The sequence below is a fragment of the Microcaecilia unicolor genome, chromosome 5 (genome assembly GCF_901765095.1).
Source record: "Microcaecilia unicolor chromosome 5, aMicUni1.1, whole genome shotgun sequence".
Taxonomy (NCBI): domain Eukaryota; kingdom Metazoa; phylum Chordata; class Amphibia; order Gymnophiona; family Siphonopidae; genus Microcaecilia; species Microcaecilia unicolor.
Genome location: NC_044035.1, coordinates 182,440,062 through 182,459,713, shown reverse-complemented (window position 1 = coordinate 182,459,713; position 19,652 = coordinate 182,440,062). Strand labels below are relative to the sequence as shown.

At 45.9% G+C, this 19,652-nt stretch overlaps 1 protein-coding gene across 1 annotated transcript in view; it reads left to right on the top strand.

The window, feature by feature from the left end:
* Positions 1-10,685, top strand: part of CTCF (CCCTC-binding factor) — a 412,941-nt gene extending 402,256 nt beyond the window's left edge. Inside the window, 1 exon segment of the mRNA XM_030203644.1 lies at positions 8,753-10,685. Coding sequence (XP_030059504.1) covers positions 8,753-8,940 — 188 coding nt within the window. The 3' untranslated portion in view covers positions 8,941-10,685.
* The last annotated feature ends 8,967 nt before the right edge of the window (positions 10,686-19,652 follow it).

Here is a 19,652-nt window from a genome sequence, read left to right as displayed (position 1 = left end):
CCCTAGCTGATTTCTGAACCCCCAAATTATCCTGTCATGAATCACTTGTTTCTCGAGTGGAGGAGTGGCCTAGTGGTTAGGGTGGTGGACTTTGGTCCTGAGGAACTGAGTTCGATTCCCGGCACAGGCAGCTCCTTGTGACTCTGGGCAAGTCACTTAACCCTCCATTGCCCCATGTAAGCCGCATTGAGCCTGCCATGAGTGGGAAAGCGCGGGGTACAAATGTAACAAAAACAAAAAAAAAAGACGCAAAATTTCTTTCTCTCTCATTTTCTTCTTATGGGCTGCATATTCTGTTATCTCACCCCGAAGTATGGCCTTAGCTGCATCCCAAAAAAGAAGGGGTTGATTGGCGTGAGCCACATTATGTAACGTAATCAGACCCCTTGTCCAATAAAAATGAGCAAAAAGATTGGTCCAATACAGGTCAATAGGAAATTTTCAGTGAGACAGAAAATGGTCTACAAGGAACAGATCTAAAGAGATCCAAATTAAGGCATGATCTGAGATGCCGTATGGACCGATCAAGTTAACTAAGTGTTGATATAAGGAGCCAGAAACCAAAATATAATCAACCTGGACAGAGTAGAATGTGCATGGGAAAAATGAGTATAACCCTGCTACCCCTTATGAAACACACTCCATTCATTCACAAGAGCTAGTGTGTTGCAGAACCTACCTGACCCCCTAAAATATTATCATGGGAGCAAAATATTAAGCAATCTAGCAAAGAAAACCTTATCAGGTGTGTACACATTACATAATATCGGAGAATGTTTATTTAATAGATACTTTGGCCATTTTCGGCAAAAACATTTTTAAAAAGGCATTTTTTTACAGGTACACTGAAAAATGATTCTGTGCACGCCCAAAACACAAGTCTACACTACCGCAGGCCATTTTCCAGCGTGCCTTTGTAAATGAGCCCCTGAGAGTTACAGTGATGGTTTCTAGATTAGGTAGTAGAAAGGGCCTCGATAGCTTGTTTAGTTAGTTATAGAATTTTTTGTATAAGTAGGTTTTCAGTTCTTTAATGAATTGTAGATTATTGGCTATGCTTCTTGTGATCTTTGGTATTGAGTTCCACCATTTGGAGCCTAGGAAGCTAAATCCAGCCATGTATATAGATTTGTAAGTTATATTCTCCGAGGACAAGCAGGTTGCTTGTTCTCACGACTGGGTAGACGTCCACGGCAGCCCCCTCCAACCGGAAGAAAAGTCTCGCATGAGGTCCCGCACGCGGGGCACGCCCACCGCGCATGCGTCTTCCCACCCGTGCGCGACCGCTCCTGCTCAGTTTCTGTTTTTCCGCACTTAGAGAGACTGAGTTTCATCCCTCTCCTCTGTCAGCCCCGGAAAACCGATTCGCGGCCTTGTCCACTATTTTTTTTCAGTGTTCTAGCGCTTTCGCGTTTCCCTTTCGAGTTTTCTGGACCTTTCTTTTCGCAGCCTTGTGGCCGCGCATCCGAATTTTTCCTCCTTTTTGTGGCCCTTTTTACCGCCACCATCGAAGATTTTGACCTCCCCACCGCTATTTTTCCGTTGATGACATCGAAGGTCCCCAGCGGCTTTAAAAAGTGTGGTCGGTGCGGCCGTCAAATCTCGCAATCCGATATGCACGCTTGGTGCCTCCAGTGCTTTGGGCCGGAGCATAATTCCAAAGCGTGCACCTTGTGTCTCGGCTTGAAAAAGTGGACACAGGTTGCGAGGCAAGTTCTTCGGGACCGTCTTTTTGGAACTTGCGCCGGCCCGGCATCGGTGCTGACTGCAGGAACATCGGTACCGGTGGCGACGGCTTCGGTGCCGATCATGGCATCGACCCCAGGAGTACAGGTTCCTTTGGCCCGACGACCTTCCAGCACTGGGAGCGGGGAACAGCCGAGTGGGCCCCCACCCGCCTCGGCTGGTCCCGCTGTGAGGGCCATCAGGACCGAACCCTGTCGGACCAGACCCCAAGGAGGCGTGGGGACTCCACTTCCTCCTCGTCCGTGCCGCGGAGCACCGATGACTGGCATCGGAAGAAGCTTGCTAAGTAGCACCGTTATCGGTCACCCCCGGCACACGGTACCGGGAGCTCTGGGGCGTTGAGAGAGTGGGCCCCAGAAAAGCGTCGACGCCGGGAGGAGCGCTCCCCTTCCATCAAAGAGGTGTCGATGCGCAGGTCGTCTGGCACTCCGGTACCGTCTCCTGGACCCGGGCAGATTCGGGCACCGATGCCTACACCGGCCCCCCCAGCCTCTCCCAACAGCGGCCCTGGACGAGTGCCTCCGGGCCATCCTCCCTGGTCTCCTGGAGGGGCTGCTGCGCCAGTCTCTGGCCCTGTGATGCGGCCCTCGACACCGTTACCGCTTGCTGCGCCGGTCTCGACCGCCACTCAGGTGGAATCCCCGTCGACGTCGATGGAGGGAGCTTCGTCCCCGCCAGCGTGGGAGTCCACCTCTCGACCATATCATCGAGGACGTGGTTCCTCGGAGTCAAGACGGGCCCGGTTTCGGACCGAGGTCAGGGAGCTCATGTCCGACACCGTGGAGGACGCCTCGTGGGGGGAGGAGGAGGATCCCAGATATTTCTCATCCGAGGAGTCTGGTGGTCTTCCCTCTGACACCACACCTTCACTGGAGAGGAAGCTCTCGCCTCCAGAGAGCCTCTCCTTTGCCTCTTTTGTCCAGGACATGTCTGTGAGCATTCCCTACTGTGGATGAGCCGAGGGCTGAGATGCTCGAGGTCCTCGATTATCCATCACCACCTAGAGAGTCTTCCACGGTACCGTTACACAATGTCCTGAAGGAGACGCTGCTTCGGAACTAGTTGAAGCCCCTATCTAACCCCACCATTCCCATAAAAGCGGAATCACAGTATAGAGTCCACACCAACACGGAGTTGATGCGGCCTCAGTTGCCGCATGACTCAGCGGTTGTGGACTCTGCTCTCAAGAGGGCCAAGAGTTTGAGGGATACCGCCTCGGCGCCCCCAGGGCGGGAGTCTCGCACTCTGGACTCGTTTGGGAGGAAGGCCTACCATTCTTCCATGCTCGTGACCAAGATCCAATCATACCTGCTCTACACGAGCATCCACGTGCGGAACAATGTGTGGCAACTGGCGGACCTGATCGACAAGCTTCCACCGGAGCAGGCCAGGCCTTTTCATGAGGTGGTCAGGCAGCTGAAGGTGTGTCGCAAATTCCTGTCCAGGGGTATTTATGACACTTGTGATGTTGCATCCAGAGCCGATGCGCAGGCTCTCATGGCTGCGTGCCTCTGACCTGGACAATCAGACCCAGCAACGGCTGGCGGATATCCCTTGCCTGGGGGATAATATTTTCAGCGAGAAAGTCGAGCAGTTGGTAGAGCAGCTCCACCAGAGGGAAACCGCTCTCGTTAATCTCTCCCACCGGGAGCCTTCAGCATCCACCTCCGCAGGTGGACGTTTTTCCCGGGCCCAGCGGTCTGCACCCTATGCCTACAGTAAGCGTAGGTACAGCCAGCCCGAAGGCCTTCTGAGGCACAGGGCCAGCCCCAGCGCGCTCGTTCCCATCAACAGCGTGCACCCAAGCAGACCCCTGCAGCTCCACAGCAAAAGCAGGGGACGGGCTTTTGACTGGATCCACGGGAGCATAGCCGCCATAAAGGTGCCCGTGCCGGACAGCCTGCCGGTCGGGGGGAGGTTGAAAGTTTTTCATCAAAGGTGGCCTCTCATAACCTCCGACCAGTAAGTTCTCCAAATAGTGCGGTGCGGGTACACCCTGAATTTGATCTCCACTCCACCAAATTGCCCACCGGGAGCTCAGTCAATCAGCTCCCACCACAGGCAAGTACTTGCAGAGGAACTCTCTGCCCTTCTCAGCACCAATGCGGTCGAGCCTGTGCCACCCGGGCAGGAGGGGCAGGGATTCTATTCCAGGTACTTCCTTGTGGAAAAGAAGACAGGGCGGATGCGCCCATCCTAGACCTGAGAGGCCTGAACAAATATCTGGTCCGAGAAAAGTTCAGGATGTTTTCCTTGGGCACCCTTCTTCCCCTGATTCAGAAAGACGACTGGCTATGCTCCCTGGATTTAAAGGATGCTTATACCCACATCCCAATACTGCCAGCGCACAGACAGTATCTACGGTTCCATCTGGGAGCACGGCACTTCCAGTATTGTGTGCTGCCCTTTGGGCTCGCCTCTGCACCACGGGTATTCACGAAGTGCCTGGTGATGGTTGAGGCGTATCTCCGCAAGCTGGGGGTGCATGTGTTCCCTTATCTCGACGATTGGCTGGTGAAGAGCGCCTCGGAGGCAGGAGCTCTTTGGTCCATGCAGAGGACTATTCAACTTCTGGAGCTTCTGGGGTTTGTAATAAGTTACCCGAAGTCCCATCTCCAACCAGTTCAGTCACTCGAATTCATAGGAGCTCTGCTGAATTCACAGACGGCTCATGCCTATCTTCCCAAGGCGAGGACACAGAATCTTTTGTCTCTCGCCTCCCGGGCCAGAGAGTCCCAGCAGATCACAGCTCGGCAGATGTTGAGACTCCTAGGCCATATGGCCTCTACAGTCCATGTGACCCCCATGGCTCGTCTTTACATGAGATCAGCTCAATGGACCCTAGCTTCCCAGTGGTGCCAGGCCACCGGGAATCTAGAAGATGCAATCCGCCTGCCCACCAGTTGTTGCAATTTGCTGCGCTGGTGGATGATTCGGACCAATTTGACCTTGGGATGCCCATTTCAAATTCCTCAGCCGCAAAAAGTGCTGATGACGGATGTATCTCTCCTGGGGTGGGGGGCCCATGTCAATGGGCTCCACACCTAAGGGGTATGGTCCCTTCAGGAAGCAGGTCTTCAGATCAATCTCCTGGAGCACCGAGCGGTCTGGAATGCACTGAAGGCTTTCAGAGATCGGCTGTCCTTCCAAATTATCCAAATTTGGATAGACAATCAGGTTGCAATGTACTACATCAACAAACAGGGGGGCACCAGATCTCACCCCCTGTGTCAGGAAGCTGTCGGGATGTGGCGCTGGGCCCACAAGCACAGCATGCTCCTCCAAGCCACATACCTGGCAGGCGTAAACAACAGTCTGGCCGACAGGTTGAGCAGACTCATGCAACTGCACGAATGGTCGCTCAATTCCAGGGTGGTACGCAAGATCTTCCGGGAGTAGGGCACCCCCTTGGTGGACCTTTTCGCCTCACAGACCAACCACAAGCTGCCTCAGTTCTGTTCCAGACTACAGGCCCATGGCAGGCTAGCGTCAGATGCCTTTCTCCTGCATTGGGGGGAGGGCCTCCTGTATGACTGTCTTTCTTCTATGTTTGTGCAGCGCTGCGTATGCCTTGTAGCGCTATAGAAATGCTAAATAGTAGTAGTAGTATGTGTATCCTCCCATACCGTTGGTGGGGAAGACCTTACTGAAACTCAAGCAAGACCGCGGCACCATGATTCTGATCGTGCCCTTTTGGCCCTGTCAGATCTGGTTCCCTCTTCTTCTGGAGTTGTCCTCCGAAGAACCGTGGAGATTGGAGTGTTTTCCAACCCTCATCTCGCAGAACGAGGGGGCGCTTCTGCATCTCAACCTCCAGTCTCTGGCTCTCACGGCCTGGATGTTGAGGGCGTAGACTTTGCTATCTTGGGTCTGTCCGAGGGTGTCTCCCGCATCTTGCGTGCTTCCAGGAAGGATTCCACTAAGAAGAGTTACTTTTTTAAGTGGAGGAGGTTTGTTGTTTGGTGTGACAGCAAGGCCCTAGAACCTCGCTCTTGTTCTACATAGACCCTGCTTGAATACCTTCTACACTTATCGGAGTCTGGTCTAAAAACCAACTCAGTAAGGAACCACCTTAGTGCGATTAGCACTTTCCATTCTCGTGTAGAGGGTGTCCATCTCTGGACAGCCTTTAGTCGTTCAATTCATGAGAGGTTTGCTTTCGTCAAAGCCCCTGTCAAGCCTCCTACAGTGTCATGGGATCTCAACGTCGTCCTCACCCAGCTGATGAAGCCTCCTTTTGAGCCACTGAATTCCTGCCATCTGAATTACTTGACCTGGAAGGTCATTTTCTTGGTGGCAGTTACTTCAGCTCGTAGAGTCAGTGAGCTTCAAGCCTTGGTAGCTCATGCTCCCTATACCAAATTTCATCATAACAGAGTAGTCCTCCGCACTCACCCTAAGTTCCTGCCAAAGGTGGTGTCGGAGTTCCATCTGAACCAGTCTATTGCCCTGCCAACATTCTTTCCCCATCCTCATACCCGCCCTGCTGAACGTCAGTTGCACACATTGGACTACAAGAGAGCATTGGCCTTCTACCTGGAGCGGACACAGCCCCACAGACAGTCCGCCCAATTGTTTGTTTCTTTCTACCCTAACTAGACTTTGAGCCCGTAAAAACGGGCTATTATAGGAAGGGGGGGTTGAAAGGCCCGCCCCCACCGCCGAGTTCGCGCCCCCCCCCCCCCCCCCCCCCCCCCCCACCGAGCCGTCACCACCCACCTTCCACCCGGCCGGGCCCTCGCTCCGCTATTGAAACAGCGAGGGTCCGGAAACGCAGCACTGAGCTCTACTGAGCTGCCGACGTCGGCCTTGGTTCTTCTTCTCTGCCTGTCCCGCCCTCGTGTGACGTAACGTCGTCGAGGGCGGGACAGAGGCAGAGAAGAAGAAGGAAGGGCGATGTCGGCAGCTCAGCAGAGCTCAGTGCTGCGTTCCCAGACCCTCGCTGTTTCAATAGTAGAGCGAGGGCCCGACCGGGTAGAAGGTGGGTGGCGGCGGCGACTCGGGTGGGGGGAGCGTTAGACGGCGGTGTCCCTCCCTCAGCAATGCGCAGTACAGACCCTCTGTGTTCCGCCCCCCGTCATCACGTATTGACGTCGGGGCGGGGCAGAGAAGGTCTCTACTGCGCATTTGCGAGTGAGTACGGTCACTCGCCGTTTATATGTTTGATAGGAAGGGGGTCGCTGTTGGGAAACGCACCATCTCCAATTGGCTAGCAGATTGCATTTCCTTCACTTACGCCCAGGCTGGGCTGACTCTTGAGGGTCATGTCACGGCTCATAGTGTTAGAGCCATGGCGGCGTCAGTGGCCCACTTGAAGTCAGCCACTATTGAAGAGATTTGCAAGGCTGCAACGTGGTCATCAGTCCACACATTCACATCACATTACTGCCTCCAGCAGGATACCCGACGCGATAGTCGGTTTGGGCAGTCGGTGCTGCAGAATCTGTTCGGAGATTGAATCCAACGCCACCCTCCTGGGCCCGGTTTTATTCTGTTCAGGCTGCACTCCCAGTTAGTTGGTCTTCGTAGGTCAATTTTTGTTATGTCCTCGGCGTTGCGAGACCCAATTGACCCTGTTTGTTGTTTTGAGTGAGCCTGGGAGCTAGGGATACCCCAGTCGTGAGAACAAGCAGCCTACTTGTCCTTGGAGAAAGCAAATGATACATACCTGTAGCAGGTGTTCTCCGAGGACAGCAGGCTGATTGTTCTCACCATCTCTCCCTCCTCCCCTTTGGAGTTGTGTCTTTCTTATTCCTTTGCTTGTCATTTAACTGAGCGGGAGCGGTCACGCACGGGCGGGAAGATGGCCGCGCATGCGCGGTGGGCGTGCCCCACATGCGGGACCTCACGCAAGACTTTTCTTCTGGTTGGAGGGGGCTGCCGTGGACGTCTACCCAGTCGTGAGAACAATCAGCCTGCTGTCCTCGGAGAACACCTGCTACAGGTATGTATCATTCGCTTTTCGGCAATTGGGTAAGTGCAGAAGTAGGTAGCCTCTTTTTTTTTCTGGGCTTGTATTTCTTGGGGATAGTTTGATCATATCTACCATATCTTCTGGTGACACGCCACATAATATTTTGTAAATCATGGTGCTAGCTTTAAAGATTAATCTTGCTTTGATTGGTAGCCAGTGTAGTTTTTCAAGCAATGGGGTAACTCTTTCATAGTTTGACTTTTTGAATATTAATCTTGTCGCTGTGTTTTGGATCGTCTACAGCGATTTCAGTGTATTTTCCTTTCATCCTATGTATGCTGCATTGCAGTAGTTCAGTTGTGATAGTATCGTGTTGGGCAGACTGGATGGACCATACATGTCTTTATCTGCCATTATCTACTGTGTTACTTGTGACTTGGATTAGCCACTGCTGGAAGCAGGATACTGGGCTAGATAGATCATTGGTCTAACCCATTATGGCTATTTTTTATTCTTACAATTTTTCCTCCAGGGACCTGTCCAAACCTTTTTTAAGCCCAGATACGATAACCTCTGGCAACAAGTTCCACAGCTTAATTGTTGAGTGAAAAAATATAAGTATCTCCATGTAACGTCGTTGAGTGTCCCCTAGTCTGATAAATGGCTTTAAGAAAAAGACAAGGAAAACAGGATGGAGATGTTATGCTCATATCAAGATATCCAAAACTTAAGAATTATCGTATGTAGAGCTCCAGAGTCTTTGAAATATTGTTGAGTTACAATAATGATTAACCTTGAGAAATAGCAACTTCTAAAAAAGACAGGATATAGCTGTCCCTATAATGAGAAATTACAACAAGTGTGGGGGGGGGGGGGGGGTTGTCTGGTTATTTCCAGAGGAACATCTTATCTGTAATTACTATCATTAAAGCTATGACAAGCTAATTTAAAGCATATGATTTTTAACTCTGTCATCTCCACAGATTCCTCTTTACTTCTCAAACCTTCTTTCACTTCCACAAAAGCTACAACAGAAATGTTCCACACCTAACATGTTTCATGTTACTAACTTTCCTGTTTTTATTCTTGCAGCAGCAGCAATCATTCAGGTGGAAGACCAGAACACTGGTGCCATTGAAAACATCATTGTGGAAGTAAAGAAAGAGCCTGAAACAGAAACTGTAGAAGGAGTGGTAGAGCAGGTGCAGGCAGCAGCACCAGTTGAAGCTCCTAATGGAGACCTAACCCCAGAAATGATTCTCAGCATGATGGACCGATGATGGAGGAGAAAGCCATGCTTGCTGACAGAACTGCCCTGGGCTGTATTTAAGCCTCTCCAATCCTGTTTTTTCTTCCCCTTTTGGCTTTGAAAAATGCATCAATTTTTTAGATCATTTTACCACAGAAGTACTGGGAAATAAACTTTAAAATGATGTAGAATGTGATTTAAAATAGAATTTTTCTTTTAGCTTTACAGGATCATGGAATGCTAGGAGAGAGAGGTTTGTTATATATATAAATATATATATATATTCTTCTTTTTTTTCTGGTCCGTACTCAAGGGTTTTCTGCGAGATGGCTAATATATATTTTTTTCTTCAAAACCTGCCTTCTTGTTAAAATCACTGGGGGTTATACAGATAGGAGACCTTTGACAATATGACAAGCCACCTTTGAAACTTTACCAGATATTCCCTCCCTCCCCATGCACACACAAAACCCTGTTGAGTTTTATTTGTTCCTCTCAGTGGAATTTTTATAAAATGTAACTGCAGATCAAGTGGATATTAGACTTTTAAATTTTATTTTGCATTTTAAATACATTTTGGCAAAGTAGGCCCTTGTTATCTGATGCTTTTTAGCTTGTTTTTCCCTCTCCTGTGTGTACAGTGATATTACAGAGCAATATATATTTTAAACTAAAAATAGAATTATAAAAATCTCTGTAATATAATTTAGCCCTTCTTTCCCAGGGGTCCTGACTGGCATATTGATAAGTGCTTAGCCACAGAATCATTTTGTTGGCCAGCCAGCCAAGGATCCACATATTTCATACTTTCCTCATCCCAGGAGTACCTTGAAAAGAAACAGGAGTAAAAAAAAGTTGGTGTTATTTTCAGTCCTAACAATAAATGCGTAAGGTAGAATACAGACTACCCAGGGAAGATGTCTTTCCTGTTCCTAAAGTACCTGTAGTAGAATTGATGCAGATGCTTACTTGCCATCGAACCCCCAATGAAACTACTATGCACTTAAACAAAACAGATTGAATGTTGATGGTTTTAAATCACCTTAAGAGGGGATGCTTTCCTTTTACTATAAGGTCCCCCAAATTGTAAACTTGTCTAAAGTATCTCTTGTCAGAAGTCATCCTGTATAAATCAAGCTTTTGAGGTTACCTACTTGTGGTAATGCTCAGCTTTTCTTGTAATATCTATAATTGGTTAAAATAATTCATTTTTGCACTCTTTATGGAGTTTTTTTTATACAACTGACAAGTACAAAGTTTAGGAAGTGTTTTTCTTTTTCTTGAAATAGCATTATATATATATATATATATGTATGTATGTATAGTTCTTATCTATATCTGCATTGTACCCTGATTTCAGCACACGGAACAGTGAAAAGAAAATGATCAGTAAGATTAACTAAAATTACAAGAAAATCAAAAGTCATCTAGGTGTAATAGGATGGGCCCCTTCACTATGAGAGGACAGACTTAGGTTTTTGCTGGCTTAAAGCTTTCTCAGCTAGTCTAGCTGATCATGATACTCTGGGTCTGGGAGATCATGCACTGCATGTGCTCCAGTTTAATTTTTGAGCATGAACTTTGTGAATGTTCACCTCACCGCTTCCCACTCCATTTTCTTTTTCCTCTTGTGCAGAGTATCTGTAATCAGATTTGTAAATATTTTTTTTATTTTTTTATATTTTAATCTTTTTCTAGTAAGTCAGAATTTGAAAATGAGATTTTAATTATTGGTAGACTCAGTGACGAAATTGGAGCTACTTATGCCCAATCATGTTTGGGGGGGGAGGGGGGGGAAATATATATATATATACACACACACAATTGGAAAGGAAATGAAGGGAATATGTGAAAAGTAATTTCCAAACATTAGCTAGTATTGAGACCTGTACACTAAGCAAGCTTTTAATTTTTTTGTCTTTTCTCCCAGTTCCAAAATTTCACTAAACCCCAGTTCTTTGCTCCTTTCTTCTACAGTTGTAATTATTTTTTGTGTGCATTTTATGAACCATTGTAGCTGAGGCAAAACCGCTGGTTTGTAAGGTTAATTTTGTGGAGTTAACGCTCCTTCCTTCCTGGGCCCGAAATTTGTGTACGGAAGTCACTAACTAAGACTTTCTCTTATTTTTTCCTTCTTTTTGGAGTCCTATGATAAAACAAACCAAGAAAACTATGTGGAACAAATGCCTGCGTGTGGTTTGACTTGTAGTTACTGAAGCTTTTTTATAGAGTCTCAGTCTTGCTGACTTCATCAAGCAGATCTTTTCTTCTCTGTACTGCTTTTATGAAAGCTATCAATTTAGCTATCAGGCTCTATAGGTTGATGCATTTTTGTACTTAGCTGTTCTGTGTGATATTTTTGATTCTTTTAGGAAGCCAACATGAAAAATTGTTATACTGTACTGGGGGAGGGAGGGAGTGTTTGAGAGCTGGGAAAGGAGAGTGTACTATTGTACAGTGAATAAATAATAATGGATTGTCTGTTCCTTATGGCTGGTTTCCTTATGATTTTTTTATAGTGCTTATGAAATTTAGGAGCCCTTTTACTAAAGCTTATTGTGCGCTAAATACTGAGAAGTCCATTTTATATCTATGGGCTTCTTTAGCATGTGCTAAGCTTTAGTAAAAGGGCATTTTAGTTGGGGGTGGTTTCCCTCATTTGTGAGTTCTATTTGTATATCTTAGTAAATGTGAATACCATTTCTTATTGATGACCTGTAAACCATGTATGTAGCCTTTCACTTCTAGGTCATCAATTCAAATGTGGTTGAGGTCATTAGTGATCAAAAGTCATCTGAAAGCTGTTCAGTTGCCCATGTGAAATCTAATTCCTGGTAGACAGGTACCCACATTTTCTAAGCCACCATCACTAATTGACACTATTGTTTGCTGTCTCATCTGAGAAGCAAAAGATTACACAGACATGGAAACTAAAGTTTCTCTGTAGAGGGGTTCCTTTCCAGGAGGTGCCAGATATATTGACAGAGTAGTAGGAAAGGAGTGACAGAAACTTGTACTGCTGCTGACTATATTGTACTAAAATTCATTAAGAATATATATGTGTATCAGTGATCTTTTTGAACTATTCTGTCAGCAAGCAGGATTGAATCGGGCAAGTGTTGGGTGATGCTATCACACATCACTGGGAGGAACGGTTTTCTCCCAGAGCTGAGAACAGTTTAGAGGTCTAAGCATGTACAGCCCTTCCCACATGCAGTGATCTCAGCTCCTCAGGTTTTTTTGGGGTTTTTTTTTTTGTTACATTTGTACCCCGCGCTTTCCCACTCATGGCAGGCTCAATGCGGCAGGCAATGGAGGGTTAAGTGACTTGCCCAGAATCACAAGGAGCTGCCTGTGCCGGGAATCGAACTCAGTTCCCCAGGACCAAAGTCCACCACCCTAACCACTAGGCCACTCCTCCACTCTGCTCCAGTATACAGATGCTAAACAAAGCTCTCCCAAAAGGTTAACAAGGTTACTTATGATATTTCCTTTTTGTCAAATAATTTCTTTTTTCTTATCATGATAGACCAGTCCAGACAAGTAGTTATACCCCAACCAGCAGATAGAAGCAGAGTACACCAAGCTTTCAGTATAAGAACTGGTGCAGCCCTCAAACTTGCCAGTATTTCTCTGCCTCCAGAAGATGTTATAGATGAATATGCAGCAAGATGCCCCCCCCTTCAGGCTTGACTACCTGGGTCAGAGTCTGTAGCCTGTAAGCCCCATCTGTGGACATTTGCCCTGATTGAGCCAGAAGGTTGCCCCCTGAAAACCCCAAGCCTTGGCTTGGTAAAGTGACACCTCTGAGTCTCCAAGCCTCAGCTTGTTGGCCTTAGCTTGGTGAGGCTGCATCTGGCAGTGGTCCTGTTTAGCCACTGCCATCAGGGGGGGGGGGGGTAAGTTTTGGTTGGAGTCCCCCCCCCTCTTTGTCCTCATCTTCTGTTTTCCTGCTACCTCTCTCCCCCCCCCCCCCCCCCCCCCCAGTTTCAATTGTTGCCTGATATATAGAACTAGAAAAAAATATGGGGTTCAGTCCCTGCCCCCACCCCATGAGAACCTTCTTCAGTAAGTTGACATCTGGAGACAGCCTGGTGTCAGCTGTCAAGCCCAGTATCCTGCTTCCAATAGTGGTCAATCCAGGTCACGAGTACCTGGCAGGTGTGGGAGGTTTCAGAGAACTTCCTTGATCTACAGAGAAAAGGGAATATCCTGGCTGAGGTGTTAATAAGCAAGCCAGAGTTCACATACCACAGTTAACTACTTGGTCTGCTGTTTTTCAGGCCACTGTGCACCACAGAATGTATATGTGTGGCAGCCCTATTCCTTCTGTTTTTCCCTCTGCTATTTAAATAGGGAAGTCATGCAGGCTACTTATCCCTTCAGGCAGGGTGCAGTTGGGGCAATTTCAGTCCACTGATTTAATATCTCATGGGTCCCTCACATGTATGTCGGAGGATCTCTTATCCCCTCTTCTCTCCCCAGTTAGAGTGGGAGCAGCTGCTGGTTCTGGCTCTCACTCTACTCAGGTGTTAATCTCTCAGCATGTAGTTTATACTGAAGATGCATGAGCAGGTGCTTCATAAAAAGAGAGAAGCTTCCTGGGTAGCCATCTCTGGTACCGATTTTAGGATTCCAGTAAGGCCAGCCTAGCCCTAATCAGTTTCCCTAGCACTGGTTATCTTAAGGGCTAGAGTTTCCTGTGGTCTGGAGTTGGAAGAGAGAGATCACCAGTTTGGCAGACAAGGAGGAAAAAACTCCCTGTTAGAGTTGATTAGAGTTTTTTCCTCCTTTGCTTCAGTAGGAAGGTAGTTTGATAGAGTGAGAAGTTGTTGCCCCTATATGTTTTGCAACTGGATTTCTGCACAAGTCTTTTGTGAGCCATGAGAAACAGTGTGTGTACTCATCTGTTGGCTGGATAAAATCTCAGGCTGAGTCACCTGATTTTAGTGTGGCCAAAGCTGAGGGTTTTAATAATTCCTTCCTGGTGGATTGATGATATGGGGTTTAGACGCTTATGAGGGTTCTTCTTATCTTGTTAACATCAATATTAAGAGGAACCGTGGCTATGAGGGACCTATATGGCACACCACTGTCAATATTTACATATCATATGCCATTGGGCCAGCTTCACTACTGTCCTCCAATCCGGGGCTTCCTCTAGTGAGCAGTGACCACCACTGTAGCTGCTGTCACACCCAACTGGAGCAGTTTCCCCTGCCCTACGTCCAGGCCCACCACTGGAAGGTTCAGAAGTGCATCTTCCATTGACAGAAGGATCTTCTGATTAAATATTTGGGAGAACATCAAAAACACTTGCCAGAAGTCTTGAATAACATCAGACTGACACATATGACAAGTCTGCACACCACACCCATGCCAACAGACACCTGTACCCCACCCATAGAGTTTCTTTTTATTTTATTTTATATTTATTGATTTTAATTATAATACAAACAAATCAAGTTTGTAAGGCAATACAGAGAGTTATTGAGGAAAAAAAATATTCCATTTAAACATACATGTCAAACTTCTTATCACTCTTCCTTAGACTACCATAAGATAATGGGGGAGAGTCCAAACAAATTTAAGGAGAATTATTACTCTAAAACAGAAGGAAAAAAAAATCTTAGCACAAATTGGCATAGTCCTGATTTTACTTTCTCTTAATTCTTACTTGCTGATATCAATCGTTCTTCCTATTCAGCTAGATGGATTTTTAGCGTCCAGAAAAACCTTTAACTGAGATGGCTCAAAAAAAGACGTATTTAATGCCAGACATACGAATTATACATTTGCATGGATATGCCAAGGTAAATATTGCACCCAGTGCTCTCACTTCATCTCTCAATGCAAGAAATTGCTTTCGCCTCTGCTGCATTATCTTGGTAACATCAGGGTAGACCCATATTTTCTGCCCACAAAACATGGCTGACGAATGTTTAAAGTACATTTTTATAATCATGTTCAAATCCTGTTCAAAAACCATAGATACTATAAGGGTCCCTCTTGAAGTTATTTCTATCATTGAGTCTTCCAGTAGTGCTGTTAAATTCTGAATATCTATTGCAGGGGGTTGAGGTGTATTTCTCCTTGCTTTTGCACTTTAGGTAAGTAATAAATCTTATTACAAGGTGGAATATCCGCTGGAGAAAACTTCAAAATCTCCTGCAAATATTTTTTAAGAAAGTCACGGGGAGTCAAAGCTGATGAGATGGGAAAATTCAGCATTCTGAGCGTGAGGCGTCGGTTGTAATTTTCTATCTGCTCTATTTTACGAGCAGTGAAAACTTTATCCTTCACCAGAGAATCAACAGTTGACTTAACCATTTTTATTTCTTCTTTTCACCAGAGAATCAACAGTTGACTTAACCATTTTTATTTCTTCTTTTACTGTGGCAAATTGAGTAGCGGATTCTCTTTTAACTTCCTCGTAAGATTCTGACATTAAAGTCAACTTACACCCATAGAGTTTCCACAGTTTCATCGGCATATATAGTACCAACACAAGACTACCCATTTTCAACAATCAAAGATGACACTCAGTTTACACACTCTTCCCCAAATTTCCTCCCATTCTCAAGGGTCAGCCTTTATCAGCTTCCCATATACGTCAGCTTTTGCACACCTTTCCCATTTAAACATTGATATATCTTTGAGATAGCTCCTTTAAGTACTGGGGGCTCCAATAGTTGTTCAAAAGCACTCCTCTCATGCAAGGCACGGGCCAACCTTAAGGTAGATAAGTAGTGCATTACTTGTAAGTACAGGAAAATATCTCCTGGGAGCAGATCATATTTTTCCTGTAGTTCCCTGAAGCTCTGCATAGTCTTACATAGTGGAGCATAGAACTGCCCCATGAATAGCAATCCTCCCTCTTCTCACATACGAAACAAAGCCTGATGCTCTCCCCGGGCAAAACTACACATTGTAGCGCAGTGGGGTATACCGGGAATATTTCTTTCCTTCCAATAAGTCCCTCTCTTGATAAAGGAAATGGGATGACTTCCCTATGAGAAAAGGCTAAAAACACTAGGGCTTTTCAGCTTTGAGAAGAGACAGCTGAGGGGAGATAAGATAGAGGTCTATAAAAAAAAGAAAAGAACTGAGTGAAGTGGAACCGGTAGATATGAATTGCTTTTTTACTTTTTCCAAAAATATAAGGACTAGAGGGCATGCAGTGAAGCTGCTAAGTAGTAAACTTAGAACAAATTAGACTGTTCCCTCACGCAACGTGTAATTAAAATCTGGAATTCGTTTCCAGAGAGTGTGGTAAAAGTAGTTAGCTTAGTAGGGTTTTAAAAAGGTCCATAAGCCATTATTTTAGATGGGTGTTGGAAAATCCACTGTTATTTCTAGCATAAGCAGCATTAAAAAAAAAAATCTGTTTTACTCTTGGTACATTGCCAGGTACTTGTGATCTGGATTGGCTACTGTGGGACACAGGATACTGGGCTTGATGGACATTCAGTCTGACCAAGTATGGCAATGATTATGTACCCCTAGATTCGCAATGTGTAATTCCTATAGGCCTCCCCCACCCCCTTTCCCACAATCTGTTCCTTAGGCTGCCATGGGAGTTGCAAAAGGGGGTATATTACTCGCATTCTCATGCTCAAGCTCCACCCATTGCTTTATATCCTGAACTTGTCACACCCAAACAGCCTTATGGGAACATTGGACATAAGTACATAAGTAATGCCACACTGGGAAAAGACCAAGGGTCCATCGAGCCCAGCATCCTGTCCACGACAGCGGCCATTCCAGGCCAAGGGCACCTGGCGAGCTTCCCAAACGTACAAACATTCTATACATGTTATTCCCGGAATTGTGGATTTTTCCCAAGTCCATTTAGTAGTGGTTTATGGACTTGTTCTTTAGGAAACCGTCTAACCCCTTTTTAAACTCTGCTAAGCTAACCGCCTTCACCACGTCCTCCGGCAATGAATCCCAGAGTTTAATTATGCGTTGGGTGAAGAAATATTTTCTCCGACTTGTTCGTAACTCCTAACGTGGAAACTTGCATGACGTAGCTATAATTCGGGTTCTTTTTTCCCCACATGCATCACCTTGCACTTGCTCACATTAAACGTCATCTGCCATTTAGCCGCCCAGTCTCGTAAGGTCCTTCTGTAATTTTTCACAGCCCTGTCGCGAGTTAACGATTTTGAATAACTTTGTGTCATCCTCAAATTTAATTACCTCACTAGTTACGCCCATCTCTAAATCGTTTAGAAATATATTAAAAAGCAGCGGTCCTAGCACGGACCCCTGAGGAACCCCACTAACTACCCTTCTCCATTGTGAATACTGCCCATTTAACCCCACTCTCTGTTTCCTATCCTTCAACCAGTTTTTAATCCACAATAGGACATTTCCTCCTATCCCATGACCCTCCAATTTCCTCTGTAGCCTTTTATGAGGTACCTTGTCAAACGCCTTTTGAAAATCCAGATATACGATATCAACCGGCTCCCCTTTGTCCACATGTCTGTTTACTCCTTCAAAGAATTGAAGTAAATTGGTTAGACAAGATTTCCCCACAAAAAAGCCGTGCTGACTTGGTCTCAGTAATCCATGTCCTTGAATGTGCTCTGTAATTTTGTTTTTTATAATAGCCTCTACCATTTTCCCCGGCACCAACGTCAGACTCACCGGTCTATAATTTCCCGGATCTCCCCTGGAACCTTTTTTAAAAATCGGCGTTACATTGGCCACCCTCCAATCTTTCGTACCACGCTCGATTTTAAGGATAAATTGCATATCACTAATAGTAGCTCCGCAAGCTCATTTTTCAGTTTTATCAGTACAGTAAAGGGTTAATTGGGCCACTTGATAGTAATGTTTCCAATTTTCTGTAATCCTCTAGTTCTTGAATCACCCCCTCTAGGGATTCCTTAGGGTTGGTCAAATCAAACAAAAGATCATTATACCAGAAGAGCCCTTAATTGGGCTGCTTGATAGTAATGTTTTGCATTTGACACTGCCAACCCTCCTCCTGTTTTGCTCAACCACATAATCCCTAGGGCACCTTCAGGACTAGATAAAGTGCATAAATTGTAGTTTTAGTAGCACCCTGTCTGATACCTCAATAGGTAGTGTAGAAAGCAAATATAAATGGGGTAGCATAATCATCTTAACAATTTCTATCAACCCTAGCCAGGAAAGGCAGCCTATCCCCTCTCTCTAGGTCTTGAGTAACCTTCCTGGGCAAGGGGCCATAGTTTAACTAATATAAGTTAGTTCCTTGACACCAATGACAATTCCCTGATAATGAATAGCCCTCTTGGCCCACCAAGAGGGAAACCAGAGAGCTGAGCTCTCACTTGATCTGGTGGCACTGTTATGTTCAAATACTTCAAATTTAGTCCTATCCACATGAAACCTGGAGACCCTTCTGTAATCCTCTAGTTCCTGAAACACCCCCTCTAAGGATTCCCTAGGGTCGTTCAAGAAAAACAGATTCATCCACAAAGAGGCTGATCTTGTGATCCTTGCCATGGACCTGCGCTCCTGTTATCTGCGCTTGGTCCCCGCATTCTCTGCATTACAGGTTCAATTGCCAATGCAAAGAGAAGGGACAGTCCTGCTACATGCCCCTAAAGAGCTTCAAGTCAGATATCTGAGTACCCCCATTTATCTTAATACAGGCCACCAGCCTAGCAATCATGGTCCCACCTCCATTTTGTGCAATATATAAAGGGCCAGGATGCTCAATCAAATGCCTTTTTAGCATCCACAGAAAGTAAAAGAATAGGCTGTTGAGTTCTTTGCCCTACCAACCAAATTCAGAACTTGTCAACTATTATCCCCCATTTGCCTGCCCATAACATGTACAACTTCTCATTCATAATAGATTTTCTAAATGTTAAACATCCATAGCTATCCCAGTATGTTTATGTTTGTATTGTAAAATTGGATTCTTACAACAAATTACATTCTTATGCATAATTCTTTATGTATTCTATATTGTTTATTGTAAGAATAATCACCCCCTCAAGAGAATTAAACAAATATAGCAAAGGGCCCACCAAATGATGATACTGTTTATATAACCTGAGTGTTAAGGCACCAACCCTGGTGATTACCCAGTCACATGGAGCGGAGGGCCTGCTCTACTTCTACCCTTGAGATGGGGAGATCCAACAATGCTACATCCCCCTTCTGCTATGTTCCCCAGCCTACTTCCCTGTATATAAGTCTCAACATCCCACTCGACCACATACTTTCGGGGGTATATAAGGTTTTATAGAATTCCACAAACCAGGTGTTTATTTGTGTCTTTATCTGTTAACTGTCTTCCAGATCCTGATTGAATAGAGGTAATCCTATATAATAAAAGGCACCTCCAACATTCTGAAGCTGACTGCATGGCTGAGGCATTCCTGCTCTCTGTATCCATCTCCTGAATTGACATCACATACTTCCGGGTTCGTCACAAGCAGAAGTGACCAACCACACGAGGTTTCTCGGGTTCAGAATGTTGGAGGTGCATTCTATTAAATAGGATTGGTCAGTTCCTTGAAGCACAGCCAGAGCTCAGCATCCTGCACAGTAACGCTCAGACACCAGAGAGAGGGGGGGGAGGTATCTCTGTCACACACACACACACACTCTCACAGTCAATGTCTCTCTCACACACTGTCTCTCACACTGTATCTATCACATTCACTCTCTGTGTCACACAGTCACTCACACACTCTCCTGGTCTCATACACTCAGTCTCACAGAGAGTCTGTGTGT